Consider the following 27,374-nt stretch of genomic DNA (forward strand, 5'->3'; position numbering starts at 1 on the left):
GGGGGGGGGGGGGGGGTGTACAACCGCCCAGTCCGACCAACAACCAGAGAGACAGATACCAACACGTCCAGATCCCATCGGAGAATAGATACCATGCGAGTACATGCATGCATGCATGCAGACCATGTCGATACCCCTGTAGCCGGAATTCAAATACTTGCATAGATACTACAGACATCCAACATAACCCGAAGTTGAAGGTACAAAGTCGGCCCCAGGGCAGATTACCAGATAAGTATACAAATCAATTAATTCATCTAATATCACCGATCCACTAACCACAAATCAACCTGACTTCATACATAGTAAGTCTAGCTACCAACATTAGTAATACATAATAACAAGGACGAACCTAATCCTGCACGATAAATTAACCCTGACATCATCCCCAACCCCCATCATATGATATGAGTGGTTTGATTTCGGTAACTAACCAAGATGTAGTTAGTACTCTGTAAGTAGTCAATTAGTGACCCTTTCAGCCCGCGTAGGCGACTTCCGACGTAAGCTGAAGCAACGCAAGGAGATGATGGACGATCGGGTCCGAGTGGCTAAGCTGAATTGATTACAGTAAGCAAATTCAAGTAGATTAAAGTCAAGTAGTTCGGGCATTTTGATTCGGTGCTGCGTACGGGGATATCTGACATCAGCCCCGGCTGATTCGGTTCTTTTCTTCCTTCTTTTTGTTTTGTTTTTCTTTGGTTTTTTTTTTTTTTTTTTTTTAAATGGGTTGAGGGCTAGTCTGTATGCAAGTCAGTCAGTGTGATCATGCTGACACGCAGGTAGGTGTATACGCGGAGGTAAATGGTTGTCTCCAGTTCATAGGGTGCACTAGGTTAGTTAGTTGGCCCCAATGGTCCATCCGTTTCACCGTTTCACGGCAGGAGTCGGGGTACTAGACATCGCCCCGGTGCCCGGTCCTCGTCCCCAAGCCTCGTTTCATGTCAGGTGGATACATTCTGTGTAACAGCTGCACGGGCTAGTCACTGTATGCCTTGCTTGACAGATGGGGATTGTTTCGAGTTCGACAGGGACGGCACGGCACGGCTGCCAGTACTGCACATTATGGTTGGTCTGTTTCATTTTCTGTTCGATAATGAGACAGGTACGCTTCATGGCCCGGTCGTTGTAACTGCCAAATAAGGCAATATAACGACCGCTGTAGGTACTTAGAAAGACTTTTATTTTGTCATGCTATAGACAATATCATCAGGAATTTGAACCCCGCTCATGAGCTTTTGTAAAACAGCTGGCATCTCACGCATCATGTCAAGCAAATCAATTTTTGCTGGGCCGAACTCGGCTCCAGTCCGTTTCCCTTCACAGCAGAATGCTGTACGATCACCTATCTACCGGACCAGGAAGTCTCTCCAGTTCTCCAAAGCATACGCGACGCCGCTGGCAAAAAAGCTCAGCTCGTCCGGCCCAATATTGGCGTCACACGCTAGTCTCTCTGCAAGAATGTGCTCAATCTTGGCCAGCAGCTCCTGACTTCTGCTGGAACCTAGAGGGTGTCCTGAGGCGCCTTCTTCGTGGATAAGGCTGGCAAGTTCGCCAAAATCCTCTTTAGCAACAATGTTGCGGAAGAGCCCAATGACGTGATTCAGCACGTTGTCAAAGTAGGCCCCACTGGCGCTGGCACTGTCCAGGTCCAGGTATGGCGAGTCCAGGCGACCCATACTGAAGTCGTTGGCCTGATTGTGGAGACGAGATCGGTATTTGCGATCAGGAATCCCGTGCATGCCATTCATGTAGGCAACAAATAGTCTCTTGTCCAGGTCAACGACATCACTGGGGTGCTCTTCAGGAAGCTGTCTCATTGACTCGGGCATACTGTCATCAACGTCTTCGACATGGTCGCATGTCTCCTGGAATCGGAGCGTCCCAGACGCTCGCGCACGTTCCATCAGCTCATGACATGTCAGCTCGGCATCAGAGCCTTCGTCGTCCAGGACTGGCGCATCGATATAGCGTATGTTTGTGTCAAATCGAACCACAGGCCCGAAGGAAATGAAAGATCCGTCAAAGGATTCCGCATCATCTTCATCGCATGATTCAGACATTATGGATGCTCTGTCCCACCCAGAGACATAGTATATATCATCGTCGTCGTCATCACTGTCTTCGAAGATCGCGTCATAGTCGGAATCAGAGGCTTCCGATGCATAGCCCGACTCGGATTCTGTCTCTGACTCTTCAATTTCGGAGTACGGTCTTTTCAAGATGGGCTTCAAAAAGGATCCCACAGACGATCCACTTGTAGGCGCCAAGGTCGACGCACCAGCTTGGCTGGTCGATGTGACAGACACCTCATCCGAGGCATAGCAACTGTCATGAGAGATCGATACTTCAAGCTGAGAGAATGTCGAAGAAAGAGACTCCCATGACTTCTTGTTCATGTTTTGAGGGCTCATTTTGACCACACAGACGTCCTTTTGCCGAAGCTGAGCAATGTTTGCTAAATATAGAACCGTGGTCAAGAAAAAGCGAAGCAGACTTGGCAAGTCAATTGCTTTGATTGGGATGAATGAGGAGTGTTTTGAAATTCAGTAAATGGCTTCGAAGGCCTCCAAATGGTTTAGAGGGGTCCATGGTGAAGCACAGGCGTGAACGATGATTCACCTAGTGGGAGCCGACAAGGCCCTTGAGGTAAATAACGCAAAACATTTTCAAGATTGTCTGTTCACTTCAAATTGGGGGAATTCTTCGGGTTGTAGCGCATGCACTGTTGGTTGTTCTGGATACTGGCCGAGAAACACGGGTTGAGTTCCTTCTTCCCTTTAAAAACACGTTCGATTCCGATGAACTGTTTGACGTGATACATATAGACTGATGGGTTGTGCGTGAGAAGAGGAAGTGCAATGTTCGATGCTAGCCAAACACCACGCGTTGGGTATTCAGGTAGCCGTCAACTCGTGTCAACGATGACGATGAGGTCGGCTCTGTTCGGAAGCCGGCTGAGTGCTTGATCCGCGAAGAGGGGTCCTGGCGCTATAGGGTCATGCCCACTTTTCGTGGGGAGCGTGAGAAATGGTGTTGCAGCGGGGGTGGCGAGGGGTAAGGAACAGAATCCGTCAATGGAGTGTTCCTCAAAGGATGTCCAGGAATGATAAACCCCGACGGTTGTACGGGAGTTTGTCGAGAAGTGACTAGAATGGATGAGAAATAGCACGGTAACCAGTGCTGGGGAGAGAAAGGGATGGGAACAAGGCGAACCTCGCGGCAATAGTCAGATTTCCGTCATCACCACATGACCTGGGCCTTTATTGCCTCCCCTTCCGGCGAACCCATCGGCCCGACCTCGGGCGTTCTAATGTGGTCTAGCGTCTGCGGCTGAGTCTCGCTACTCGATCCAATCAACATCACCTTTCCTCGGCTCGGACTTTTGAGTAATTCCGCCCCGGAGTCCCTGGGCTCTCCGCCCTGTGAGACGTAGCATTTCGACATTGCTAGATGGAGACGCTCCATCATCTACGCTTGGCCATGTCTCCACATCAATCTGGGCTGCTTGGCTCTTGAAAGAGCCAGTTCTATCCAGTCTCAGGACAACGCCATAGTTATTACCTAAAAGGGCAATGCCCAGCAAGACTTCGCATTCGCTCCAGGGCTAACCATCTAGGCCGTTCCTTCGTGTCGGGCCTGACTTATGATATTCTAGAGATCCAATCTTATTCATCCTACATTAACCAGGTTCGGGTATCTATGTTTGGGCTTTGGCATGCCCCATGCTGAAAGAATTCTTCCGAGTGGCTTGCTCGATTCACTGTTCCTGCCCGAGCGACGGTTTCGGCGGACCTCTGACTCGACATCTTCGAAACACCACTTTTCATTCCTGTCTCTGGGATTTGCGTGGCCTTGAGCGAATGCTTGTGGTTCGTCGGAAGTAGATCCTGAACCACCGCTCAACCATGTTCTGAGGAATTCGAACAAAGAAAGGGCCTCTCGGCAGGGAAATGAGATGGCGCCGCTTCTGTGACAACACTCGTGCTTTATGAACTCTCGTCAGGTTAACGAATCAGACTGGTTATTCTAAGACAAGGAACAAAGAACTGGCGATGAAACATCGCACTTAGAGTTCGAGTCCTCGCGAGACGAATCAAAGATCTGTTCCGCTTATTCTTCAACATGGACAAATGTCAATGGGCACGGCATACGGAGTAGTGAGCTCAGCACACTGCCTGATTACTCAGTGTCAAGGAGAAAGCTGCATGCGATTAGCTACATGCCCCTCTTCCGCTAGGGCTTGCCGCGTCAAGGAGGATAATTATAGAAAATCGGGGCAGGCAAAGTGTTGACCTGCAAATCTATTGCCAAAAAGTTTTCCAGGCTAACCTCGAATATGAAAAGCAAACAGGAGGGTGTGGCTCGGGATGCCAAACTTTGCTTTCCATGCATTGTTACGGGGGGTATGCATTCTTCCCAGACCCAGCATTCCAATGTCTAGGCCGGCCAGCTCCCCAACGGTAGCGCCTCTAGTACCCGAGGATCATTAGCTCCACCAGGCGGGAGGAGCGTGGAGCGAGGATCGGTCGGGGGAAAAGTAGTGCAAATCATTGCGGCTGCTATCCTACGTATTCGACTGGGGATGGGGAAAGCAACGCAATGACGCTTACACTCCAGGTGTCAGTCAGCAGCTGGACCACGCTCCACAGGGTCCCTTGACGCGTCGAGCCGTCGAAGCCGGTCGAGCTCCATTGTGACACTCATAGTTCGATCCAGTCCCGGCATTGATTATCAAACAATGAACAGGTCGGTGTCATTGGTGAAGCATTCGCCGGTCCCTCTAGGACCCGTCCATGCCTGCCCTGGTGACACCTATGCCGACTGTTTCTGGCATAGTAAAGGTTGCATTCCCGCGGGTGGCCATCTGTGCTCCGAGCCCACTGGACGGCGAGTGTCTGGTGGTGGATGGCACGAATCAGCCACCAGGTTTCCAGGCGCTCTGATTGGCACCAGCAGCGTGTGCGAAAGGCATGGGCTGCTCTGCTCAGGCAATGGGGATGGGGTGGGCCATATCGAGGAGCTGCGTATTCCTTGATGGCACATTCCCTGCCCATCTTGCCCTTCTTGAGAGCTCTTGGAATGTATGCAGAATCCAGAGGGGAATCCAGAGGCTGGGGCCCGTCGTAGCAATTCAAATAGGAGCCCTCAGTCTGTTGTTTGTTTGCTTTGTCTACTTTGCATTTTCTGCACTGTTTTCTTCGATTGTCAACTCGTCAAACTATCCCAACACCTCGCCGCTGGGACATTCCATCATCATCACTTCGTGCCATCGTCACCACCACCGGCACTTGAACGGATCGCCGGCTAGGTTCGCCCGGCCCTTGCCTTGCGTCAAGCTTTACTCTGCGTCAAGCTTTAGGACTGCCGCAGGCTGCGTCGCCAGTCATATCTGATCAGCCCAAGGTGTTTCGCTGGGTCGACCTGTGACAGCCTGACAGCTCCTCTGGTCCTCGCCGCAAACGGAAGGCCTTCAACCACCGGCACCATGTTCGCCCACCAGTTCGACCATTCCTTGAATGACCTGGATTTATTTAATCAGTACGTCAATATGGACAACTCCAGCGTGGATGGCAACAAAGATGTCTCGTTCCCTGGCGATCTTGACCAAATATTTCAGCTCGAGTCGTTGTCCAGCGACTGTGGCGAGCACTCTCCGGCCATCTCCACCTCGACGCAACCCCATCAGGCCGTCCACGCTTGGACTAAGGACTTTTGGTGTCTGTCCCAGGACCCAGATTCATCTACGGGTCACGCCCATTTCTCTCTACAGGATACTGTTCATCCGTCAGCCGTCTCCGATCTAGCTGTCAATTTCGAGGCCCCGCCCACTGCTGCGTGTGCCCCAGAATCCCGCCCATCCCCGACCACACCCCCAGCAACTCCCAGTCGCAAGACTAAAGCTGCTGTCATCACGCCCAAGGCCATCCGCCGTCACCGTGAGCCTAATGACCGTCGTGGTCCGCTGCACAAACCGAGCTTCTCCCCCGGCATTCCCCGCTCAACACAGATCCAACGGACCAGAATGGCCTACCCCGAAGCTTGGGCTCAGCGGTTCAACAACTTCAGTTTCCGCAATTCCGATGAACGCTTGCCTCTATCCCCACCTCCCTCAGATATCCTCGTGCAGCAAGAGAACATGGCTGCAGACACCGCACACCTGAACCGCGCCGAAGCGCTATCGAAGCCTTCCTCCGAGATGCCTCCCCATTATGACACTGGCATGTTCAATCCATCGCCTGCCATCTCTATGCCCTCGCCTTCGACAGCTACACTGGCGGGACAGCCTCCGAGATATTTAAGCCAGTCCAGCAGCTCTGGATTGCCCACCTCAAGCCCCCCTTCGGCCGACGAGATCTTCTCCTCCCCACATTCCTCGGGCCCTCAGTCCATGTCTTCGTGGCATTCCGACTCTCTTGGCTCCTCTGGGATTCCGTACAGCACTCCTGACCTGAACGGGCACGATGCCCAAGCATGGTGGTCACCAATGACGTCTCGAGTTCCCCAGCGCCAACCGTCATATCAGCAAATGGTAGCATCCCCAGCTGCACAACGGCCGATTCAGAACTCCGCCAACCAGAATGACATGCTGCAAGGGGGACTGATGATTCAACTCGACCCCTCATCATTCGACCTATCTAACACACACTCGTCATTCCCGTCGGCTGGCATGCCCTCCGCCCCTAACGGCCACGAGAGCCGTCCCTACACCCACCACACCGCAGCACCAGTGGATTCGTCCTCTTTTGTCACCCCGCAAATGCCTCCCACTCACTCGCGGTCCCCGTCACTGTCTCCGGGCTCGGGTGCCTCTCCCAAGAATGGAACCATGATGCACAATGGAAGCAGAAGGACGATCCACCGCCAGAATCTCAACCGAAAGCTATCCTCTAACTCCATGAACGCGCCTAAACCCGTCAAGGGACTCCACACAACAAGCCCTAAGGGAGGCAATAAGTCCGTCACCGTGTCCTTCGTCAACTTCACCCCAAGCGATCACCAGAAGATCCTCACTGGCGTTGCCCCCAGTGGCAGCTCCAAGACGAAGGCACGACGCGAGCAAGAAGCCCGCGATAGACGGCGCAAAATCTCAGAAGTCGCCTTGCAGGCCATCCGAAAGGCCGGAGGCGACGTTGAGGCTCTCGAGGCCATCCTCTGCTAATCCATGTAATACTAATATTCATCCACTTATTCATCGTGCACTTTGCAGTCGTGTTACTTGTTTCCATTACTGTTGTGTATGTGTCTCTACAGCTAGCCGGTTAGGGCTAGCTGCCCGCGTTATACCATTCGAGTACTTGTTTTATACTCTCTCTGTTTTTTCTTAAATTATTTCCTCTATTATTATTAACCCCCGATACAAGGCAGCGGTTGTTTGGTGTTCAAATCATTCTTTCTTTTATTCGCGGTGGGAAGGAAAGGAAAGGGCTTTGGGAGTTGGATCCTCAAAAAGCGTTAGATTGGCGGACATTCGGTGCCCTCTCCGGGTTGGATACTCATAATATATGTGTCACTACTAATACTGCCTACATGGGAACCTGGGATGGAGTGGAAGCGATATATAAATGCGAATACTAGGTGGATACCGAAGTTGCGCGTTCAGCGGCTATAATATACCACATCATCTTGATTTGATCCAGAGACAAGTTTCTAGTGTAGTGAGTGGTAGGATGGAAATAATATACACGGTTCATGATACAACGATTCATAATATACAGATGGTTTCTCGACCCGAGAGAAGACCAAATAGACATCCCCTCACTGATCAATACCAAACCAGGGTTCCCCAATCAACCCAAGCCAGCAGCAGTCCGACAACGCCCGCCAACCACTCGCTGTTCCAAGGGGCGCGTTCCGCAAATCGGGAACGGATGGCAAGCCCGGTAAGGCGACCCAGATGCCTTCAGGCGTGACAGATCTAATAATATTTTTCAACAAGAAGCTCAACCAGAGGCAAGTATCGAAGCCTCCCTCGTATCAAGCTCCCCCCAGATCCCTTACTCATCTCTTCGAACTATTCGGACTCCACGAATCAGGCTGCCAGTTATCACCGGGATTACCTGCCGCGGCCTTCGCCCACGGATCTTGTTTGGCATCCGGAGCCTTCGGCGAACTCCTTGCTTGGTTCACAGTCGCGTCACTCGTGTTCGTCGCGGGGAGCGGTTGCTGCTGTTGCTGTTGCTGGGATTTGGGCATGTCGAGGTAAGACGGTTTGCTGGCCCAGCGTTCATCGGCTAGTCGGGCGAGCTCCTTGATCTGGATCTGGCGGATGACGTCTTGTTGCTGTTCTTCGAGGGAAGGGGGGTCTGCGCGCACGTAGCGAAGCCATTGGTGCCATTGGGCTGACGTTGCGGCGGTGGGATGTTAGTTGATGGTGCGGTTTGGTCGGGGTGGCATAGAACTCACGGCTCACTTGGACATCGCTGTAGTGGGTTTTGGGGTCGGTTTTGACGATGCGGCGGAAGCGCCCAGCATTGAGCTTGTCTCGGAATTCCCAGAAGGTGTTTCCGGAGAGATCGGAGCCTGTATTGGGGCAGTGTTGGTGAGAAGGTATCTATACACCGGACAGGTCAGGTTGATCGCAACGTACCGACGAGGAAGGATCTTCGCCAGGGTAGGCGAAGGCTCTTCCACTTGAACCAGAGACTGTTCACTGGACTCATTGGGGCGCCGGGACGATTCAGGCGACGGAGAGGGGGGTGCGATCGAGATTGGGGCAGTGCGAAGGGCGATGGTGGAGGTGGCTGAGGGACGCCGAGGGATTGGTAAACGGCGCCGGTCACTGGCCGGACTCGACTGCAGCCCGAAAAGGCAGGCAGCCACCGGCAGCCGCGGCGGAAGGACGTCATCGGTAAGATTGGGCCGTCACGGCGCGTATCCTTCTGGTAAATTCCATTGCGCATTCCAGAGTGAGAGTCTTGTCCCTCTCGGTTGCTGCTGAGTGTTTTTCCCTGGCCTTCTTCGGTTGATCTTCTGGATCCATCACACTTGCTCATCTCGTCGGCCTCACGCCTTTCTTCTGCCTCCCATCCAGACCCTTTCGATCTTCCGGTCCATCCGCCCTCCCCTCAGCCCCCTCCTGAACCCCTGTGACGTACCGGCGTTTGTCCCACCGACGGCCACTATAAACAGCTACCCCCCCTATTTTCTTCGCTAGCTGCCCAACGGTGCTTCTCGAATCGGTCTGCATGTCCCTGACTACTTGATCGAGTTGGCTCGAACTTGAAAATGGCCTCCGTTACCTCGCTCGACAAGGACCTGCGCAATTTGCGCCTGTCCCGCTATACCCCGCAGGCAGCAGCGGAAGTCCGTACCTGGATCGAAGAAGTGCTTCACGAAAAGCTCCCAGCAGGAGATCTTCTTGATGCCTTACGAGATGGCGTTGCGCTTTGCAAGTGAGTGACAACAACCTTGTTGTTCTGAGAACGTAGACAGCAACTAATGACATCGCAGGCTTGTGAATCTGGCAGTCTCCCCCGGCGTCAAGTACAAGCAGTCCTCGATGCCCTTTGTGCAGATGGAGAATATCTCTCACTTCCTTCGCGCGTGTCAAATTCAGCCCATCAGCCTTCCTCCGCATGATGTCTTCCTCACTGTCGATCTCTACGAAGCCAAGGATCCCGCACAGGTCCTGCAGTGTCTTACGTCTTTCAGCAGACGTGCCAATGCCCTCCAGCCTAGCAAGTTCCCTCGCGCACTGGGCCCCCAGAGCAAGGCAGCGAATTTGAGCCCGAATGCTACCGGTTCCAGCCAAGGCGCATACACGCCCACCAAGTCGAGTGTTTCCGGACACTCGAGTCCGGCAAGGTCTCCGAAGCCCGTCAGCAGTTGGAGCAAAAAGTCAGATGAGGTTGTCACGGCTCCGGCCTGGAACATTCACCAGTACGGCTACATGGGTGGCGCCAATCAGGGCAACCAAGGTGTCGCCTTTGGGGCCCGTCGGCAGATTACCTCTGCTGCCCCCCGGGTGCCTAGTCTGGCGGAGAAGGAAAAGCGGAGACAGGAGGAACAAGAACGACAGCTTTTGGAGCAGCAAGAAGCTGAGCGTCGCCGCCAACAAGAGCGTGAGGCGGACGAGGAGCGTGCTCGAATTGAGGAGGAACGCCGATGGGAGGAGGAAAGTGCTCGTCAGAGGGAAAAGGAACGACGCAATGTTGAGGATGAGAGAAAGCGTTGGGAGGCACAACAGCGCAAATGGGAAGAAGAGGAACAGCAACGTGTGCGAGAAGAGAAAGAAACTGAAGATAGGCTGGAGCGTGAACGGTTGCAGCGGCGAGAGGCGCACGACAGTCGCCTCAACGGACAGTTCCTCAGTCAATATCAAGCCAGTCTGCCAAGTCCTGCCCAACCGGTATCCAGCGAGACTCGTGAAAGGCAACGGATCCGAGAACTTGAACGCGAGTTGGAGCGCGCGAAGGAGAGAGAGCGCCAATATGAGCGCGAACGCCAGGACAAGGGCCCGGGGTCGCCCCAGTCTCCTCGAAGCCCCCGCCCCGTCCCTGTGCCACCCAAGCCAAGCTATGATCTGTCTTCGCTGGAGCAGGAACGCCGCATGCTTCGCACCGAATGGCAGAACCACCGCGATGAGGGACTGGCCGAGGAGCCGAACAGCCCTCCGGCCATGCCCCCACGGCCCCTCCCAGAGCCAACCGAGGCGAAGCCAGCCATGCCGCCCCGTCCCCTCCCTGACCCAGTCGCCTACGCCGCTCAGGCCCAAGCGCAAGACAGCCGTGTCGACCGCTTCCTCGCCTCGAATCGCCCACCTACCGCACCCAAGCCCGCCACCCACCGTCCACAGGACTACACAACAACAGCGGAGGTCGATGCCGAGAACAGCCGTCGCGCAGCAGCCCAGGAGAAGACCAAAGCCGGCGGCTGGGCCTCCAAGTCCCTCCTCGAGCGGGAGATGGAACGTGAACGAGAGCGCCAGCGGGAGTGGGAAGAGGACCAAAGACAAACCCAAGAGGCCGCCGCCAGAGGCGTTGGAGGAGCACGCCGACAGATCATTGGCCCGCGCCCACAATCGTAAACAACTGAAGTTTACATCTATCCAGTATCCACATCATCTCACCTCATTGATATCCACCTCCGCAGCTGCGAAGTTTCATATACCCTTTTACCCTACGCGGTCTTGGTTAGTTACCACTAGGTTTGCTTTTGGGCGGAGGGATGATTTCTGGGTTTTAGTTTACAAAAATCGCATCATGTAAATAGTTATTTATTTTCGCTGCACCGTGATTTGGGTCACAAATTTTGATAGACATTTTACAATTTTCATGGTTTGCAGTAAGGGTATCTATGCATTAGTAGTAGTTTTTCAAGGACGTTCTCTTGATTGGTCAAACAATAAGTGTCAGACAGGAATAGGTCAATCAATCAATGACTCGACGAATAAATCAAAAGCACGCTTTTACCCGCTCCCATTATCCCGCACGCATGTAGAAGTAATCAATCAATCAATCAATCAATCATCAACAGATAGTAACATGTTACTCAGACTTGACCTCCGTTTTAGGGAGAATCCCGTGCACAAGAAGCACCAAGCGCTCCCCGCTCTCAAGCAACCACGTCATCTCGAGATCATCTGCCCACTGTTGCGCCTCCTGGCCACTCTTTCGCGCGTCTCCGCGTGCTCGGAGAACACGTCGCTGAGTTCCCCGCGCGACGGCGTCGCGTAATTCTGGCGTGACACGCAGCATATTGCTATCAGCGAGCAGAATGATCAGTGACTCGAGAGTGATGGAGATCTTGGCGTTGTCGGCCAGACTGGTCGTGCTGGCCATGTAGGGCAGGAAGCATCGTTCCAATTTGTCTTGGTTGAGATACTCCTCGTCTGTGTCGGGGGCGGCGGTCTCGCGCATCCGGAAGAGGAGGAATTCGCAGAGGGTGGTTTTGGCGGCGGGGGAGAAGTAGGGGAGGGTGGAGGGGCTGATGAAGGCTTGGAAGACGGGGAGGGGGAGGTGACGGATGTTTTCGGCGAAGAGGTGGTAGAGGTCTTCGAGGGAGGTGAAGTCGTCGGGGAGGGATTCGGAGACAGTGGAGAGAAGATACAGGAGACGTTGGCGGAGAGCGAGGGAACGCATGCCCCCGAAGAAGCCGACGTCGCCGTGGATGTAGGGGATGTGTTTGGTGGGGACTTCTTCGATGGGCACGATGATGCGATTGCTTGGGGCAGAGCCACCGTATGGGCCCGGGGGCGTGTTGATACCGGGGCCTAGGGCTAATGGTTTGCCTTTGGGTTTGGCGCGAGGGGCCCGTCGTGGCCGTTTGGGTTGGCGACGCTTTAAGGAGCCTGTGGTGCTGAGGTCTAAGTCGGTGTGTTCGATCGCGTAGCTGTCCTCTTCCTCAATGCCCTCGTTTCCCTCTTCAATCTCATCATCGTCTGTTAGGTAGTCGCCGAACTCGTCTTCGTCGATGTTGACCTGCGCGCTGCGCTTTTTGCTGTTGGAGCTGTCGGTCTTTGCATGTTTGAGTTCGTTGTGGAAGACTTCGCGGAATTCGTTCCGGGAAGTTGAACCGCCATCTGCGAAGATGGACCGGACAATGCGCCGGTTTCGACCGTACGTGGCGCTGGCCCCGCTGATGTAGCGGAAGATCAAGCTGTCTTTGAGGATTTGGCGGGAGGGGTCCTCGTCTTGACCTTTGCCTTTGTGGTTTTTCTTGCTTCTTGCCTTCGTTGGGGATGCCATGGGCGTTGACGCGGGGGCGGTAGTGTCGCTGGGTTTGGCTTCCTTCTGTTGGCGTAATCGTTCGTTCCAATCACTCTCCAAAACATCACACATGAGTTCAAGCCAGACCTGCCATCGAGCCCAACGATTGCGATGCAGGACTGAACAATTGAACGCCCAGCCAACTGCATGCCAAAAGTCTTCTGCACTAGACCAGATGGACTGTGACTGACTGAGGTCTAGGTTCAAAGGCTTTGTATCGTCCAGGGCCAAGCCCACCGGGGCGGGGACCTCTTCTGCGGGACGTCGTCTTGTATGGCGGGAAGTCTCGAAGTGGTTGAAGGTAAAGGCGACACCGAGTTTGGAAGATATGGGTCCGACAAGGGTGTTGGTCAATCGAAGAAGGCGTAAAGCGGCCTGAGGCGCTTCTTCCTCTTCGGTGGTTTTTGCGCGGGTCGTGGTGGAAGGGTGCACGAGGAGGGTTGCTGCCACGGCGAGCTGTTGAACGGGTGGAGTAAACGCTGGGGAGGAGGCAACCGTGCCAGAGGTGAGAATGTTTAGTAGGAATTCGAGGGCTTGGGTATCTGGAGGGGGTGGTCAGATGTGGACAAAAGGAGCGGCGATGCGGAGGGGCAGACAGAGTCTCTCTTCGAAGAAGATGGCTGCATGTTGGGCCAGCTCGAACGGGACAGGTTTTACAGAACGATAGAGAGGGATGGTTGCCCCGGAGGCATCTGATACCGTCATCGCGGCCGCGATTGAATGGCACTGGTGGATGGAATAGGATGCGGAGGAGATGGAGAAGGAGATGGGGATGGAGATGGCAGAATGATAAAGGCCGACGCGACGCTTATCGATAGCAGCGCGTCCCGCGGCCCGTCATTGGCTGGTTTAAACAATGCCGTTCAGAACCAGCCTGAGCCTGATGAGTGCTTAACAACGAAGGGGGTCTTTTTGTTCTGTCCATGATGCTAAATCTGCAGGAGATGACCATAGCAGATTGAGGATTGTACTTCTTGTTAATGTGTTGCTTCCGGGCTCCCAGCATTGGGTATCTAGAGCAAATTTGAATCGGGCCCTCCAACAAATCAAGGTGCTGTAGTGTAGTGGTCATCATGAAACGTTGTGGTTTTCCGCAGCGCCGTTTCGACCTGGGTTCGATTCCCAGCAGCGCCATCAATTGGCGTTTGTGCTTGATTTGACTTTTTGCTGTTTCATTTTATCCTTCCAATCTAAACTGTCATTTGGATGGACTCTATCTCTTTTTTGTTATTCCTTATCTAGTAGCTACCTTGTCTCACCATCTTCCCAGATGCCCTTTCGCTAGTCTATATGTATGCACAGCTGTTGAGCATACTCATCGTGTAGGAGGCCATCCACCCATACGTTCGGAGATATGAGCTGTTTGGTGTCGCTCCACTTCCTGATCGAGATGTATGTCCTTGCCGAGGCGGGCCAGGGGAGGCTATGTCGTGTCTTTCGCAGCTGTATGCAGGCATGGAGTAGGTGCAGTGGCCAGCCAGACAACTGACCTTTGGAGGCATATTAGTCGGCCTGCTGCACGTCCCATGCTTGTCGTCTCATTCGGAGCATTGATTCGGGCCAGTACGCCAGGTATGGTAACTCTGGAGACGCCCATCGCTGTAACAATGGACAAAGAATTTTCTGCACCACATGGTCCTTTGTCAGAGCCAGCCAAGTGGTCCGATGCAGGTGGGTGGTCCCATGGATATTCACAGCCACGTACCAACTGGCCCTGAAAGACTGGCTATACGGACCATTTTCACTCGGACTCAGGGTGTTCGGAGACCCGCCACCCGAGATCCACTTGTTCCGTCCGGTGAAAAGCTTGACTCTTTGACTCTGGTTCATCGTTGGCCCTTGCTGCTGATAGATCCTAAGCTATGAACCCAGTTATATCAGGGCAGCCATCTATGCTCAATGGTGAGGATAGGTGACCCTTAAATCATTCCGCAGTGCACAAAATCAGCGATACCCGTGAGGATCAGCAAGGAAGCCTCCTCCAGGACAGCCTCGGATATTCGGAGGCGGGCAGAGAAGTAGGGAGCTGCATCCGAGCCGTCTTTTAGTCGATACGCGTTGCCTTCATGGTCACCCTCGGCACTGGAACACAAACCCAGAGCCGAATACGACTCAATCCTAGACTAGTGAGAGCAACCTACTGGTCACTATGCCGAAAGGGGTACCCTGAAAGGCGTATGGTACGCAATGCTGGCCTATCGATAAGGAGGCAATTTATCAGATGTCTCACCATGGGTTGGCTCACCGGAGAGGACCCTGACTTTCCCAGTAGCGTGTCAAGGGTTATCAATCGCTCAAGCCCCCCTCCCCCCCACCGTCCAACCATTAGATAGTGGCAGTGTCTGGGCTCTAGACAGTGGACACTTTCTTCTCAACCGGCACGTGTGTCTTGGGTGGTCAACGAGTGGCTGAAGTCACTTTCCTTTTTGGTTCTGATAAGCGGGACGGATATCCAAACCAATCGGCTCGGTGAGTGGGGTGACAAACACGGTCACGCTGAAGCTTTTGCCCCCATCAATAGGGGGTATCTGGATACCTGATAGTAATAGGTACATTCCGTTATACCCGTGGCGATCGAAGCAAGGTCCGTACGCGATACAGTAAACCCGTCCTGTAAGATTGTTCGGGAGGGGTAAGTAAGGAAAGGCCAGGTAGGAGCGACTACTTATCAATCAGCGGGTCTCGTATCCTGAAAGATGATCTGATAAAAAATTGTCGCGTGTGCACCGGATTCCTGTCCTCAGTCCACGCCGTGGTTTCCCTTGCTGCATCTGCTGTCAACATGGGCAACAATCCGGTTTTTGCCGTCACTGGTAGGATCACCACGATCTCATATCATGATATAATGCAGTCTGGAAGTTACTGATTCCTTTCCAGTCTTTTTCATTTGCTTCCGAGAATGTCTGGAGACAAGTGTCGTTGTGTCTGTCTTGTTGGCATTCTTGAAGCAGACGCTCGGGAACAGTGAGGAAGGCGAAACGTACAAACGACTCAAACGACAGGTACGCGTGGCCGGTGATAATCCCATCTTGACACCCAAACCCATTGCTGATCATGTCTGCTTCACATTAGGTGTGGCTAGGATGTGCACTCGGGCTGTTCATCTGCCTCTGTGTCGGTGCCGGCATGATCGGCGCCTTTTATAGCCTGGGCACGGACACGTTCTCCAACACCGAAGATATCTGGGAAGGAGTTCTGGGCATCTTAGCATCCCTCATCATTGCGGTCATGGGTGCGGCTTTGCTGCGGGTGTCCAAGCTGCAGGAAAAATGGCGGGTGAAGCTTACCAAAGCTCTCCAGCAGCACGACCGGTTCAATCGCTCTCGCAAAGGCCGGGTTAAGATGTGGTTCGAGAAATATGTTATGTTTATACTGCCCTTCATCACAGTTCTACGGGAAGGACTGGAGGCCGTGGTTTATGTCGGAGGTGTCGGGCTGGGCCTGCCGGCCACATCGTTCCCGCTGGCGGTTGTCTGTGGTCTCATTGCGGGGTGTCTGGTTGGATACCTGATCTATCGGTACGTGATTCTGGCCGCACTGGATTGATAGATGGTCCAAGCTAATGAGTCGTCACTCTGTAGAGGAGGCAGTGAAACCACCATGCAGTTCTTCTTGATCGTCTCGACCTGCTTCCTGTACCTGGTGGCCGCGGGGTTGTTCTCCCGTGGGGTGTGGTACTTCCAGGACAACGCCTGGAACAAGATCATCGGTGGGGATGCATCCGAAACGGGCTCGGGTCCAGGATCTTATGATATCCGGCAGAGCGTGTGGCACGTTAATTGCTGCAATCCCGAGCTGGGCGGCGGCGGCGGTTGGGGTATTTTCAATGCCCTACTAGGATGGACCAACTCGGCAACCTACGGGTCGGTGATCGGCTATAATCTATTCTGGGTGTGCGTGGTGCTTGCCTATGCGGCGATGTTGTATCGGGAGCGGAGGGGTGCGATTCCCGTCATTGACCCGATGATTGCGCGCTACCAGGGGTTCAAGGCCCGGGCGATAGCTGCCATTCTTCGCCGGCCGGTTGAAGAGGACTATGATTCAGTGGAGCAACCAGGGATTTTGGAAAGCAGTGGGAAGGAGAAAGCGGTTGGTTCAGGGCCGTCCATGTCTGTGAGAGAAGCGGAGGTTAGGGCTGTGTAGTAGGAGACTAGTTGTAGAAAATGGAGCTTTTTCTCGTCGAACCGCGTAACGCGGGTAGGCTTGGTAATTTGCCACAGACTCTGGCAAGGGTATTGTTTCCCTAGCTAATAAAACTGCGCAGTCAAATTGGTAGAGTAGGATCCATCTGTTGGATAGATACCAACCCGGAGGGAAGTAGGGCAATAGCCAGCGTACGGACTAGTAACCATTACCGAGGGCTGATACTAGTGTAATACCCGCTCTTGGCACCACCACCGTGCATCAGATAAGCCCGGCCTGGCGAGCGACGACATGATAAGATTTTGCCAGCGGTGAGAAATGTATTGGACTGCTCGCTTGTCGATGCAAATTCTCCTGGACCGGCGCCTTTAAGCAGAAATAAGTCGGAGATAAATAGCCAAGGCTGCCAAGTCGGCGAAGGCTACTCGTTCTGGGGAGGAACCTGGGGTGGGACTGCAGTTCGAGTGGGACTCCGAGAATCTGCCTGACCGGGCCATGGTTGGCACGCTTCCGCTCCAGCAACCACCAGCGCTAGTCAATATCAGATTATCAGATGGGCTATCTGATTCGTCTCACCACGCACATTCGTGGATGCAGGTAGTCATGGACCACCGCCGGCGACGGCCCAACTGATTGATAAGTGGGATGATTGATCCTGCTCGCTGCTCCACCCACGCGAGGAGGGCCTGCCAACTGCCAAGGCCCAAAAGTATATAGAAGCCAGACGCAGGGCGTCCCCCTCGTGCTGTTTTCTTTTTTTTTCTTTCCCTTCCTGTCCGAACAAGAACCGACAGGATGGCCTTCCCTCATCATCTGCTTTCCTGGCTCGCAGCCGTCGTGCTTCTCGCCCAGTGCCAGGCCAAGACCGTGACTTATGACTTCAATGTTACTTGGGTCACGGCCAACCCAGATGGCCTGGCCGAGCGTGAGGTGGTCGGTATCAACGGTCAATGGCCGCTGCCCGTGATCGAGGTGGACAAGGGCGATCAGCTGGTGGTGAACATGTACAATGGCCTGGGCGACAAGAGTACCTCCATTCACTTCCACGGCATGTACCAGACCAACACCACGGACATGGATGGGCCATCGATGGTCACCCAATGCCCCGTGCCTCCGGGCAGCTCCATGACGTATAACTTCACCGTCAACCAGAACGGCACGTACTGGTACCACTGCCACACCGACTACTGCTACCCCGATGGCTACCGCCAGGCCTTGATCGTGCATGACAACAGCTCCTGGTTTTCCGACATGTACGACGAGGACCTCACCATCACCATGACGGACTGGTACCATGAGCTCACCGAGGAGATCGCCCCGACCTTCATCACCGTCGACAACCCCACGGGCGCCGAGCCGATTCCCGATGCCTTCCTCTTCAACGACACCCTGAACACCAAGATCTCCGTCGAGCCGGGCAAGACGTACTTGTTCCGTCTGATCAACATCGGTGCCTTTGTCGCGCAGTACTTCTACATCGAGGACCACACCATGCGCATCGTCGAGATTGACGGCATCTACACCGACGCCGCCGAGGCCGACATCCTCTACATCAGTGCGGCCCAGCGCTACTCAGTCCTCGTCACCATGAAGAACTCGACGGAGAAGAACTACCCGATCGTGACGGTGGCCGACTCGGCCCTGCTGGACACGATTCCCTCCGACCTCCAGCTGAATCTCACCAACTGGCTCGAATACAACTCCAGTGCCTCCTTCCCCCAGGCCGTGATGACCGTGTCCGACTGCACCGAGCTGGATCCCTACGATGATATGAACCTCGTCCCCTCCGACCGGATGCCCCTCCTGGAGGACCCCGACGTCTCGCTCGAGCTGACCGTCACCATGCAAGTCCTCGACAACGGCGCCGACTACGCCTTCCTCAACGACATCTCCTACACTGCGCCCAAGGTCCCCACCTTGTACACCGTCATGTCGGCCGGCACGCTCGCCACGGATGCCACGGTCTACGGGGATTATACCCACTCCGTGGTGCTCGATGAGGACCAGGTCGTCGAGATCATCCTCAACAATGGCGATACGGGCACCCACCCCTTCCATCTGCACGGCCATGCCTTCCAGATGATTGACCGCTACCCGGGCTACGGCGAGCATTTCTACGACTACGCGGACGGGGACCCAATCACCTACAACGCTTCCAACCACAGTGCCTTCCCCGCCTACCCCCCGCGTCGAGACACCTTTGTCCTGCCGCCCCAGGGATACTTCGTGATTCGCTTCAAGGCCGATAACCCCGGCGTATGGTTCTTCCACTGCCACATTGACTGGCACTTGTCGCAGGGTCTGGCGATGCTCTTTATCGAGGCGCCCTTGGCGATCCAGGAACGGGTGACCATTCCCCAGCAACACTATGATGTGTGTGAGGCGGCCGGAATCGCCTATGAAGGCAACGCGGCGGCCAACACGGAGGACTACACGGATCTGACCGGCCAGAACAAGCAGGTCGCCTGGCTGCCCGCTGGATTCACGGCCCGGGGTATTGTGGCGCTGGTGTTTTCGTGTGTGAGTGCCTTCCTCGGAATGGGTATGATTGCCTTCTACGGTCTGTCGGATATCAAGAAGGGGTCCCACGCTCCGACGGCTCGCCAAGAGGAAGTGAGAGAGCATAACGACTGAGGTAGCTTCCGGAAACCCGATGTGCTGTCAATCTGTGGGACGATTGACCCTGCATGTTGTGTGTGCACATGATATCCATGCATGTATGTATATAGGAGACGATCTGGCTGGATGTAGGCTGCCACTGCATGTGCGTCATATACTGAATATCAAAAGTTTGCAGCTGACTTGTTATAATGCACGTCTATCTATCTATGGACTTACCACATCAAGTTATCTAACATATCATTCTTATTAAAATCTGCTCACAACCTGAGATGCTATAGCCCCATCAAACATCAGCTATCTACTAGTAGGTCCTTGACCTCAATTTACCCATAGGCTGATTTCCAAACGCATCTTTCGCTGCTCTCCGCTCAACCTCATCGAGACGCTCTCGCAGCGACCGCAGTGAGGGAGGAGCCGAAAATACACCCCCAACCCCCCGGACCATCATTTTCTTTCTAGAATATAACTTCTATTTTGCCAACCATATACTAACTGCCTCTATCCTTTCATCTCTCTGGCATCTTGTACAGCATCTCCCATCCTTCTGAAGCCCGTTTTTGAGTACGAAATCGTCTTCTCCTCACTTTCTTTTTTCTTCGCTCCCTCCCTCTCTCTCCCTCTCCCTCTCCCTCTCCCTTTCCCTCTCCCTTTCCCTTCCCCCCTCCCCCCCCCCCCCCTCTCTCTCTCTCTTTTCTTTCGTCTTTATTTCCTGTCTCCCTTCCCACTTAGCCATTCGCAATGTCAACAGTGTTCCCCCGGCCCGTGCATCGTTAACCTTCCGAAGATCGAATGGGAGCAACTTCTCACCCAACGGCTTCACGCACTCGTGCTCTCTCTTGCCTCTACCACTCCAGGTTGAAGACGGGCAGTACCTCTGAACACGGATACCATCGGTCAGTGCATGGTAGTGGATACCGATACACTGATCCGCAGTTATATCATGAGTTTAGGTAGAAAGGATACCACGGAGCGTCTCGTGCGATCATGGTACGTTTGACTGCGGATCTTGGTCATTCGTCTTAGTGGTTACAGCCAGCTCGGTGATTGTTTAGGTGTGCACATGGAAGGAGTGAGGACGTCAGTGAGTATGAGAGCTCCTTGTTGATGGGAAACGGTTGTAAGCGCTGCTCACTAATCCCGAGGACGGTGATGGACATAGCTAACGGTGATGTTCCTGACAGAGCATAATATTACCAGAAAGTTCAGTTCCACCAATTCTGACAGAAGTCATGGTTCTGGATCCTCCATATATTCACCCAGGTGAGGAATGGGCTCGAAGGAAATGAGATACCATCTGGAGAGCATGACTGAGTCTGTCCTTGCCAGAGTGTGCCGAGGTTCCGGAGGAGCAATGTCGAAAGTCGTGCGTGGGTATCATGTGCTGACCCTCCTTGTCAGCCTTGACAATGGACGATCCCAGGTCCCTTATGACTGATTGGACAAGCTCGCAGATAGGAGGACGTCAAGCTTTCAGGTTAAACTGAGAACGAAGGGGTCTAAAAAAGGTTAAATGTCTTACTATTAGTAAGAAAGGAACACTGTCATATTTTGCTGGGATGAGCACTGACTCTCACCTCACCATAGTTATCCCCTTCCGCTACACTCGAAAAAGTACGCAGACCAAGAACGACTCTAGGGAACAGACTACGGAAAGCCAGTATGAAAAGCAACAAGAGGAGAATTGTCAGAGAGCATCGGACAGTGAATTCTCTATGCTCTGTTACGGTCATGGAAGAGTTACTGCTTCGCCAAGATGACACCAGATGGGCATGCAGCTCCGATGGGCGCCCCTTTTGACCAGAGCTAGAACCATTTCTTAGCTATTATAAGAGAGCTGGTATAGTGTCGGACCCTGAGACACTAATCCCGGACGTCGTCGGACTCAGACCCCCTGCCAGGAATTAGTGCCATGGGGTCAGACCAGCCCTCGGACAACAGTGCAGTCGGGCTGAGAGATTCCCTGGTACCGAATAAGCTTGACCACATAACTGAAAACATACGATACTATACAATCTTTAAATATCTTGAGAATCTGGAAGGTTCAAGGATATCCAGATTAACCAGGGTTAGGAAATGATTGAGTGTTCAGACGAACACTCACCGTGATGGAGCTCATTCACTGCCAGGATTTCTCTGACCCTGTCGAAACTGAGACCCTGACAAGGGACAGACAGCCTGCTGCATGAACCATTCATCACTATAAGCACGACCCACTACAGGCAGCAACATTGATAACCAATGTCTCACCTTCTGGAATCACCGGATCTGCAACGGTAGCATTGTGATAGCATTGCGGCGGCCAATCACGAGGGCAGCCTGCACGTGGGGTCAGCTTGTAAGGCTGCCGTATGCATGCAACCGCAGAGATAGCAATGCAGTGGCCAATGGGTGCTCGTGTTTGCGAATGTCAAATTGATCTCAACTCTTAGCACGTGGTAGCTGCCAGTGATGGTCTATCATACTCCTCTGACCTCAAGTCCTCGACAAGTTATTTAAGAGCAACAACATACGCACACGAACATATGAGCAGAATATAGGGTTAACTTGTCTCTATCCTATTCTATCATGCTCTTTCTTCTAGTGATCACCATGCTTCTGAACCCCTTCCGACCCTGCGAGGGCTCGCCAACCTTCCAAGAGGAATACCGGGGCGGCTACGTACCGAACGTGATCCAAACCGACTACGGACTCCAGGTCGCAGCGCCGGATACTCCATACGTAGCCGCGGCCGGCTCGAACAAGTTATACTTCATCGACACGCGATTCGACCCCGAGACGGCCAAGCACGTGAAAGAACAAATCGAGAAAGCCACTGTACCGAACCCAGAGGAATACGTCGCTATCGACGAGGTCACCGCTACCGCGGAACTGAAAAACTCGGTGACCGGCGAAACAACATTCGTATTTGACCCCCCTTACGCCAGGGTGCTCTTCGCAAGGGGAATGAACAGGCATAACCCGGACCTCAAATTGCCGGAGCACGAGCCCGCCGGTGATTGGTTGGTGACCTACGACTTGGACAAGATACTGACGGAGCGGGCTAATCTGTTCTGCTACGATTACGGCTGTTACTCCAACAATGACTGCATCCGGCAAACGCACGGCAACTGTCGGATCTGCCACCACTATCGGGTTGACAACGAGTGTGACCAACCCTTGACGAATGCCATCGGGATATGCCACCCAAAGCTTTGCTCGAGGGCGGTCGATACACCCAAGGAAGAGAGAGAGACGGATGCGAGCTACTATGAACGGATGGACAAGTTGCATTGGGCATCAGAGAGCTGAACACCAGACTCCATGGGGTTGAACCAAGTGTCTAGATCGACTTGTGATGGTCGAGGTTTTCCAGGGAGCTTTACTTTTGGGGATGAATGCTGCAGACGGATTCGCCGACATGGAATACGTGCATGAGTGCCTTGATCCGCAGGCATCAGTGCTTCCATCTGAACCGTTGATGGAAAACTGATCGAGGCTTCTATCCAGCTGCGGCGAAACTTGGAGGATGGTGTGTGTTCTTCTTGAAGCCGTTTCTATATTGTAGCCATAACTGATGAGTCTTGAACATGGACCACTTCTTTACCCCGAGGGTCCAGGAAGAACAATCATTATGATTTATTATCACAATTTTACTTCCTCCTGAAAGCTCAAGTCCGCTCGACTGTCACGGTATTCCTTGATCCATCCATTAACAGTACATAGGCTTAAAGTGAAGAGCAGAAACTTATGTCATGAGAATAGTTTACTCTATGCAGGACACTAAACCCTGAGATCCTACTACTCGGATCATTTCTCTGTATAGCCCTTTTCTACTATACCTCATCCCATCAACCACTCACTAGTCTATAAAATCCAACGTACAAAATCGAGACATCACATCGCGAGTCCCACGAGCTTACAATCCAGTACATTCAAATACCTAGTAAAGGGCGAACCTGTGCAGTAGAACCACCCTCCAATTACCCGGGGCAAGAAATAGCATGTACCTACTAGTGCTGAATCATACTAATCAATCCTCGGTAAAGCTCCTCAAGATAAATCTACGTAGTCAGAGGAAAGATCTACCTTTGGTACTCCCCCATTCCGACTGAAGTTGGTTTTGCTGATGATGTCTTAGTAATTGTTTCGGAAACTCAGTCCACCGGTCCCGGTCCGGAGCGTCCGGTTCACCCGTTAGGGCTAGGCTGGGCTGGGCCGGGACCGGGGCCGGGAACGGGTATACTGTGGATTTTGGGGGGAGGATCTGACAGACTTGCAGGTCTTAAATCCGCGTGTTCTTATAGTAGGCATGCGGGATGATATGTACTAGTTTTTTATCTCGAGTAATTGTTTCTGGACAGTTTCGTATCTTGTTTGGGATTGATGCGAAAGTGGTGCATTTGTTATTTGTCTTGGACTTCACTTGATGTGTATTTCTCTGTCGTAAAGACAGATAAAAATATCAGCTACGCTAGCTAAACCCAGTAAAACTACTTAATAGAGAATCCCACTGGATGTTGTCCACAGGGAACATGCTATCATCCAGGTCACCGTAAATAGACGGCCAGACAGGGGGGGTCATAGTAATCACATTGGTGGGAGCTGCTGCCATCATGGACGTATCCCCAACAATGGCCCTGATTTGATACGGATAACAACGTGCTAGCAGCCGCATCTTAGAGCACAAGCTCCCCACAATATCCATCTCGAGGTCTGCAGCAGACATTCCCTCAAGTCGAGTCTCCAGCGTGTTGGCCAGCTCAGTGACGAGATTGGGGTAGTCGGCTACTTCAACAATGGCCTGCACCTGGGCTTCCATGGCAGGGTCGGTGGGGGTAGGGCCAGTGATGAGTTTGAGAAGCGTCATTACTGCCGTGGGTATGTAGCCCACGGCGGCACATATATGAGCACTGGTGATGATTGTCATTTGGGCAATTTCCGACACGGGTAGGTTGTGGATCGTGTGTATGACTTCCTTGCTTCGTTGGATTAGACTCATCAGCATGGTTGTTCGGACTGCACTGGCGGGTTCTGCTATCCATAGGACCTCCCGAAGGGATAATTCTTCGAGTCGCATTTCGATGTATTTGATCTCAGTGCGTATTGCGTTCGCTGCAATGGTTGGTCAATCTCCGTCAATCATTTTGGGTTTCAAGACATACCTGTTGATAAAGGGCAGCGCGAGAGATCTTTTTCTACACGAGCCCTTACGCTATCAAATTGTCGCTGCAGAGAGCCGCGCGTCACTTGGACGAGCACCCTTCCACCACTTGCTTGCATCGAAGCGTAAATTTCATCCATTGTTGCCAAGAAAGTCTGTAGGTGGATGAATGGCGCAATCCACCGATCTGACAGGTGCTCAGTCGAAGCTATCCTCTCCATGCACTCGTCGATTCGTCCATCATGCTTCATCATAATTGGCCGGCCGAGCATGCCAGAAAGTCTGTAATCAAGTTAGCCGAAGCCGCATCGAGCAGCGCAGACAAATCTCACCCAACCGAAAGCCAATATGTACCGAGCAGCGCCCGCTGCTCATCCGGATGTAGACTGGGCTTTCTGTGAAGCCTCAAATCATGCAGAATCGAAACACAAAACTGAATCAACAGCAAAAGTCGCGGATGATATCTCTCAGCAGGATATGAGTACCATGCGCTGTGAACCAACAGACCACGGAGCAATTCGAGATTCCTCTCGGACCGTGCCACAACCCTCAAGGTGACGTGCTTCATAATCTCCTCGGTGACGATCTTGCGCAGAGGGTGCGCACTGCCCATGGTCGCGGCTACGACGCACAGAAACAGAAAAGGCTCTCGGTCCCTGAGACGAGCGGCTGTCTCGCCGTGTCTCATTAATACAAAGGGAAACTTGGGAACAAAGTCAAGCTGGAAGGTTGCAACCAAGCGTTCAGCCTCGGCTTCACTCAAAAGCCCTCGGTCGACGATCGACGGCTGGCCCTCCAGAACAGAGCTGGTCGGCGGGTCGAGGCCGTGGGACGGGTCTTGAGCAGCGTCTAGCATCGCGGAAATGTCTGCTGAATCCGGCTCGGCATCCCGAGATGAGCCCCAGTCGTTGGGGAGTGGGTTCGAAGTATCGGGCGATGGCGATGCCTGTCCATTCTGTCGGGTCAAGGCGGCCACCTGCGACATCAACTGGTCGACCCTTTTCTCTAGCACCTCCACACGACTGCATCCAGAATTAATACCACCAGTGCCACAGGTGGGGGTTCGGAAGAATACCTCGGAGCAGCCTTGTGCTTCCGCTTCGTCTGGGGAAGTTCAAGGTATGTGCATGACTTGCCTAGACGAGCGCACCGCTGGCACAGGTTAACAGACTGCGGCGTGCATTTCGCCTTGGCAGCCGTGCACGCCACACAGGCCCTCCTCTTGACTGCAGATATGGTGGCGCTCATGATGTCGCATAAGGCGCCCGCGAGGAAACGGAGCGGTCGGTTGATGGAAGGACCTCCGGTTGCTGAGCCGTTGGATCGGGGAAACCGGATCATCCGGTCGGACGGGTTTGTAATCGGCCGATTGTATATAAATGGAAGTAAATCCAACATTGCAATGGCACCAGCAACTAATCGATCTACTTTATCATCGGGATATCAAAATGTCTTCATATGCCATCACCGGAGCCTCCAAGGGCATTGGCCGCGAGTTCGTGCGTCAACTTGCTGCCAATCCGGCCAACACGGTTCTGGCTATTGTCCGAAACCCTGAATCGCCCGACATCTCTGAGCTCGCCTCTAATCACCCTAACGTGCACGTTATCAAAGGCGATGTGACGGACCCCAAGTCAGTTCTCGAGGCTGCCTCGGCCGCAGCCGCCGTCACTGGCGGTCAGCTAGACGTGCTTATTCACAACTCCAACGCGGTTGATATGGCCACCATGTCCCTCAACCCGACCCAAATTCCCTTCGATGCTCAAGCCATAAGGGAAGCTTTCGACCCGTCATTTAGTACGGCTATTTACGGCGGCCTATGGACGACAAACGCCTTCCTGCCTCTGATTGAAAACGGCATCCAGAAGAAAATTGTGCACATCTCCAGCGCCATGGCGGATGTGGATTTGATCAAGGCGGCGGGTGTCAGCAATGCTGTCGCATACTCTGTCGCAAAAGCCGGGATGAATGTTCAAGTCGCCAAGTACGCAGCAGAGTTTGCGCCTAGAGAGATCAAGGTGTTGGCTTTGAGCCCTGGATGGGTTGATACATGGGAGGGCAAGTGACCTTTGCCTTGCTATAGTAATGATAGACACTCATATAATCCAGGAGAGAAACCTTTTCCGGTAGTACAGGCGAACGAGTTTTTGCTGAAACTTTTCCAAGCAGCCGAGCCTGAACTCAAGGGGCAGATTCAGCCTGAGGAAAGTGTTAGAAAGTGTCTCCAGGTGATCGAGCGTCTGGATGCTGAGATTAGCGGCTTGCTTTTGAGTCATAATGGCGATAGGATCAGGTGGTTTTAGTGTCTGGACTCTGATAAGTTGCATTGATCGGATATCGAGTATCGGAAGAGGATCATAGCTAGGCCTCTCAAATGTACTAGAACTGCCTCCTCTCTCCTTTGTCCCCTCTTGAAGCAACTCAACCATATTAATCGTTGGTCTCTTCTCGATCCCACCTTTCATTATAGAGAACGTGACTTCGGACGCCAGCCACCACTTGTGTCACTGTTCTGGATGTTCGAGGGAGTATCGATAGATTTGTTGCTGCTTCATAGAAACAGTGGACCAATCTAATGATGCTGTCCTAATTCAACTGAAAAGATTAGTTTGACAGGCCCCATTGGGGAAGGTGATTTGTAGGTTAAGATGGGATTGTGAGACTCCATCTTAGACTTATTATCGACCTATTTCCCGGCATTTCCGAAGGGCTTATAGGAACTGTTTCCCCCATAATGAGTACGATAACAGACTCACCAA

General features: G+C 53.1%; 10 protein-coding genes and 1 non-coding gene across 11 annotated transcripts; 7 read left to right on the top strand and 4 right to left on the bottom strand.

Moving 5' to 3' along the window:
• Nucleotides 1–1,232: 1,232 nt before the first annotated feature.
• BO80DRAFT_71146 (uncharacterized protein) lies at nucleotides 1,233–2,661 on the bottom strand. Its single transcript, XM_025724737.1, has one exon. It carries the CDS (start codon nucleotides 2,412–2,414, stop codon nucleotides 1,350–1,352), a length of 1,065 nt encoding a protein of 354 aa, XP_025575474.1. The 5' UTR covers nucleotides 2,415–2,661; the 3' UTR covers nucleotides 1,233–1,349.
• Nucleotides 2,662–5,488: 2,827 nt separating this feature from the next.
• wetA (developmental regulatory protein WetA) lies at nucleotides 5,489–7,162 on the top strand (the record flags this gene model as incomplete). The annotated part of the gene is made up of 1 exon (XM_025722678.1): nucleotides 5,489–7,162. The coding sequence occupies one exon, from the start codon at nucleotides 5,489–5,491 to the stop codon at nucleotides 7,160–7,162; it is 1,674 nt and encodes a 557-aa protein (XP_025575475.1).
• Nucleotides 7,163–7,588: 426 nt separating this feature from the next.
• BO80DRAFT_464807 (uncharacterized protein) lies at nucleotides 7,589–8,749 on the bottom strand. Its single transcript, XM_025722679.1, has 3 exons — nucleotides 8,591–8,749; nucleotides 8,407–8,523; nucleotides 7,589–8,342 (listed from the first exon to the last, which is right to left on the bottom strand). The coding sequence occupies exons 1-3, from the start codon at nucleotides 8,661–8,663 to the stop codon at nucleotides 8,002–8,004; spliced, it is 531 nt and encodes a 176-aa protein (XP_025575476.1). The 5' UTR covers nucleotides 8,664–8,749; the 3' UTR covers nucleotides 7,589–8,001.
• A 161-nt stretch (nucleotides 8,750–8,910) lies between these two features.
• BO80DRAFT_425122 (calponin homology domain protein) lies at nucleotides 8,911–11,375 on the top strand. Its single transcript, XM_025719446.1, has 2 exons — nucleotides 8,911–9,395; nucleotides 9,454–11,375. The coding sequence occupies exons 1-2, from the start codon at nucleotides 9,229–9,231 to the stop codon at nucleotides 11,027–11,029; spliced, it is 1,743 nt and encodes a 580-aa protein (XP_025575477.1). The 5' UTR covers nucleotides 8,911–9,228; the 3' UTR covers nucleotides 11,030–11,375.
• Nucleotides 11,297–13,470, bottom strand: BO80DRAFT_71232 (uncharacterized protein). The gene is made up of 2 exons (XM_025724738.1): nucleotides 13,307–13,470; nucleotides 11,297–13,252 (listed from the first exon to the last, which is right to left on the bottom strand). The coding sequence occupies exons 1-2, from the start codon at nucleotides 13,413–13,415 to the stop codon at nucleotides 11,490–11,492; spliced, it is 1,872 nt and encodes a 623-aa protein (XP_025575478.1). The 5' UTR covers nucleotides 13,416–13,470; the 3' UTR covers nucleotides 11,297–11,489.
• A 290-nt stretch (nucleotides 13,471–13,760) lies between these two features.
• On the top strand, nucleotides 13,761–13,844 carry BO80DRAFT_t150. Its single transcript has one exon. It is a non-coding gene; the product is annotated as a tRNA-His (tRNA).
• Nucleotides 13,845–15,492: 1,648 nt separating this feature from the next.
• On the top strand, nucleotides 15,493–16,853 carry BO80DRAFT_445011 (FTR1 family protein; the record flags this gene model as incomplete). Its single annotated transcript, XM_025721465.1, has 4 exons — nucleotides 15,493–15,523; nucleotides 15,588–15,712; nucleotides 15,783–16,228; nucleotides 16,292–16,853. The coding sequence occupies 4 exons, from the start codon at nucleotides 15,493–15,495 to the stop codon at nucleotides 16,851–16,853; spliced, it is 1,164 nt and encodes a 387-aa protein (XP_025575479.1).
• Nucleotides 16,854–17,543: 690 nt separating this feature from the next.
• On the top strand, nucleotides 17,544–19,649 carry fetC (putative ferrooxidoreductase Fet3). The gene has a single exon (XM_025719447.1). It carries the CDS (start codon nucleotides 17,649–17,651, stop codon nucleotides 19,485–19,487), a length of 1,839 nt encoding a protein of 612 aa, XP_025575480.1. The 5' UTR covers nucleotides 17,544–17,648; the 3' UTR covers nucleotides 19,488–19,649.
• A 1,177-nt stretch (nucleotides 19,650–20,826) lies between these two features.
• On the top strand, nucleotides 20,827–22,763 carry BO80DRAFT_455248 (uncharacterized protein; the record flags this gene model as incomplete). The annotated part of the gene is made up of 2 exons (XM_025722102.1): nucleotides 20,827–20,842; nucleotides 22,057–22,763. 2 exons carry the CDS (start codon nucleotides 20,827–20,829, stop codon nucleotides 22,761–22,763), a joined length of 723 nt encoding a protein of 240 aa, XP_025575481.1.
• A 1,154-nt stretch (nucleotides 22,764–23,917) lies between these two features.
• On the bottom strand, nucleotides 23,918–25,871 carry BO80DRAFT_464812 (uncharacterized protein). The gene is made up of 4 exons (XM_025722680.1): nucleotides 25,691–25,871; nucleotides 24,948–25,637; nucleotides 24,617–24,897; nucleotides 23,918–24,566 (listed from the first exon to the last, which is right to left on the bottom strand). The coding sequence occupies exons 1-4, from the start codon at nucleotides 25,861–25,863 to the stop codon at nucleotides 23,926–23,928; spliced, it is 1,785 nt and encodes a 594-aa protein (XP_025575482.1). The 5' UTR covers nucleotides 25,864–25,871; the 3' UTR covers nucleotides 23,918–23,925.
• Nucleotides 25,872–26,042: 171 nt separating this feature from the next.
• Nucleotides 26,043–26,933, top strand: BO80DRAFT_425125 (SDR family oxidoreductase). The gene is made up of 2 exons (XM_025719448.1): nucleotides 26,043–26,673; nucleotides 26,725–26,933. The coding sequence occupies exons 1-2, from the start codon at nucleotides 26,064–26,066 to the stop codon at nucleotides 26,916–26,918; spliced, it is 804 nt and encodes a 267-aa protein (XP_025575483.1). The 5' UTR covers nucleotides 26,043–26,063; the 3' UTR covers nucleotides 26,919–26,933.
• Nucleotides 26,934–27,374: the final 441 nt, after the last annotated feature.

This window comes from Aspergillus ibericus (assembly GCF_003184845.1).
Source record: "Aspergillus ibericus CBS 121593 unplaced genomic scaffold BO80scaffold_19, whole genome shotgun sequence".
NCBI classification, from domain to species: domain Eukaryota; kingdom Fungi; phylum Ascomycota; class Eurotiomycetes; order Eurotiales; family Aspergillaceae; genus Aspergillus; species Aspergillus ibericus.

What these genes read in the sequence shown, in the direction of transcription:
- BO80DRAFT_464812 (XM_025722680.1), bottom strand. Translation starts at nt 25,863, where the DNA reads ATGAGCGCCACCATATCTGCAGTCAAGAGGAGGGCCTGTGTGGCGTGC. An exon ending in AAGCACAAGGCTGCTCCGAG is followed by an intron (nt 25,638 to 25,690) that starts GTATTCTTCCGA and finishes TTCTGGATGCAG; the next exon opens with TCGTGTGGAGGTGCTAGAGA. An exon ending in ACATATTGGCTTTCGGTTGG is followed by an intron (nt 24,898 to 24,947) that starts GTGAGATTTGTC and finishes ACTTGATTACAG; the next exon opens with ACTTTCTGGCATGCTCGGCC.
- BO80DRAFT_71232 (XM_025724738.1), bottom strand. Translation starts at nt 13,415, where the DNA reads ATGACGGTATCAGATGCCTCCGGGGCAACCATCCCTCTCTATCGTTCT. An exon ending in CTTCTTCGAAGAGAGACTCT is followed by an intron (nt 13,253 to 13,306) that starts GTCTGCCCCTCC and finishes CACCCCCTCCAG; the next exon opens with ATACCCAAGCCCTCGAATTC.
- BO80DRAFT_425122 (XM_025719446.1), top strand. Translation starts at nt 9,229, where the DNA reads ATGGCCTCCGTTACCTCGCTCGACAAGGACCTGCGCAATTTGCGCCTG. An exon ending in GATGGCGTTGCGCTTTGCAA is followed by an intron (nt 9,396 to 9,453) that starts GTGAGTGACAAC and finishes ATGACATCGCAG; the next exon opens with GCTTGTGAATCTGGCAGTCT.
- BO80DRAFT_71146 (XM_025724737.1), bottom strand. Translation starts at nt 2,414, where the DNA reads ATGAGCCCTCAAAACATGAACAAGAAGTCATGGGAGTCTCTTTCTTCG.
- fetC (XM_025719447.1), top strand. Translation starts at nt 17,649, where the DNA reads ATGGCCTTCCCTCATCATCTGCTTTCCTGGCTCGCAGCCGTCGTGCTT.
- BO80DRAFT_464807 (XM_025722679.1), bottom strand. Translation starts at nt 8,663, where the DNA reads ATGAGTCCAGTGAACAGTCTCTGGTTCAAGTGGAAGAGCCTTCGCCTA. An exon ending in GCGAAGATCCTTCCTCGTCG is followed by an intron (nt 8,524 to 8,590) that starts GTACGTTGCGAT and finishes GCCCCAATACAG; the next exon opens with GCTCCGATCTCTCCGGAAAC. An exon ending in CAGCGATGTCCAAGTGAGCC is followed by an intron (nt 8,343 to 8,406) that starts GTGAGTTCTATG and finishes CCGCAACGTCAG; the next exon opens with CCCAATGGCACCAATGGCTT.
- BO80DRAFT_425125 (XM_025719448.1), top strand. Translation starts at nt 26,064, where the DNA reads ATGTCTTCATATGCCATCACCGGAGCCTCCAAGGGCATTGGCCGCGAG. An exon ending in ATGGGTTGATACATGGGAGG is followed by an intron (nt 26,674 to 26,724) that starts GCAAGTGACCTT and finishes CATATAATCCAG; the next exon opens with GAGAGAAACCTTTTCCGGTA.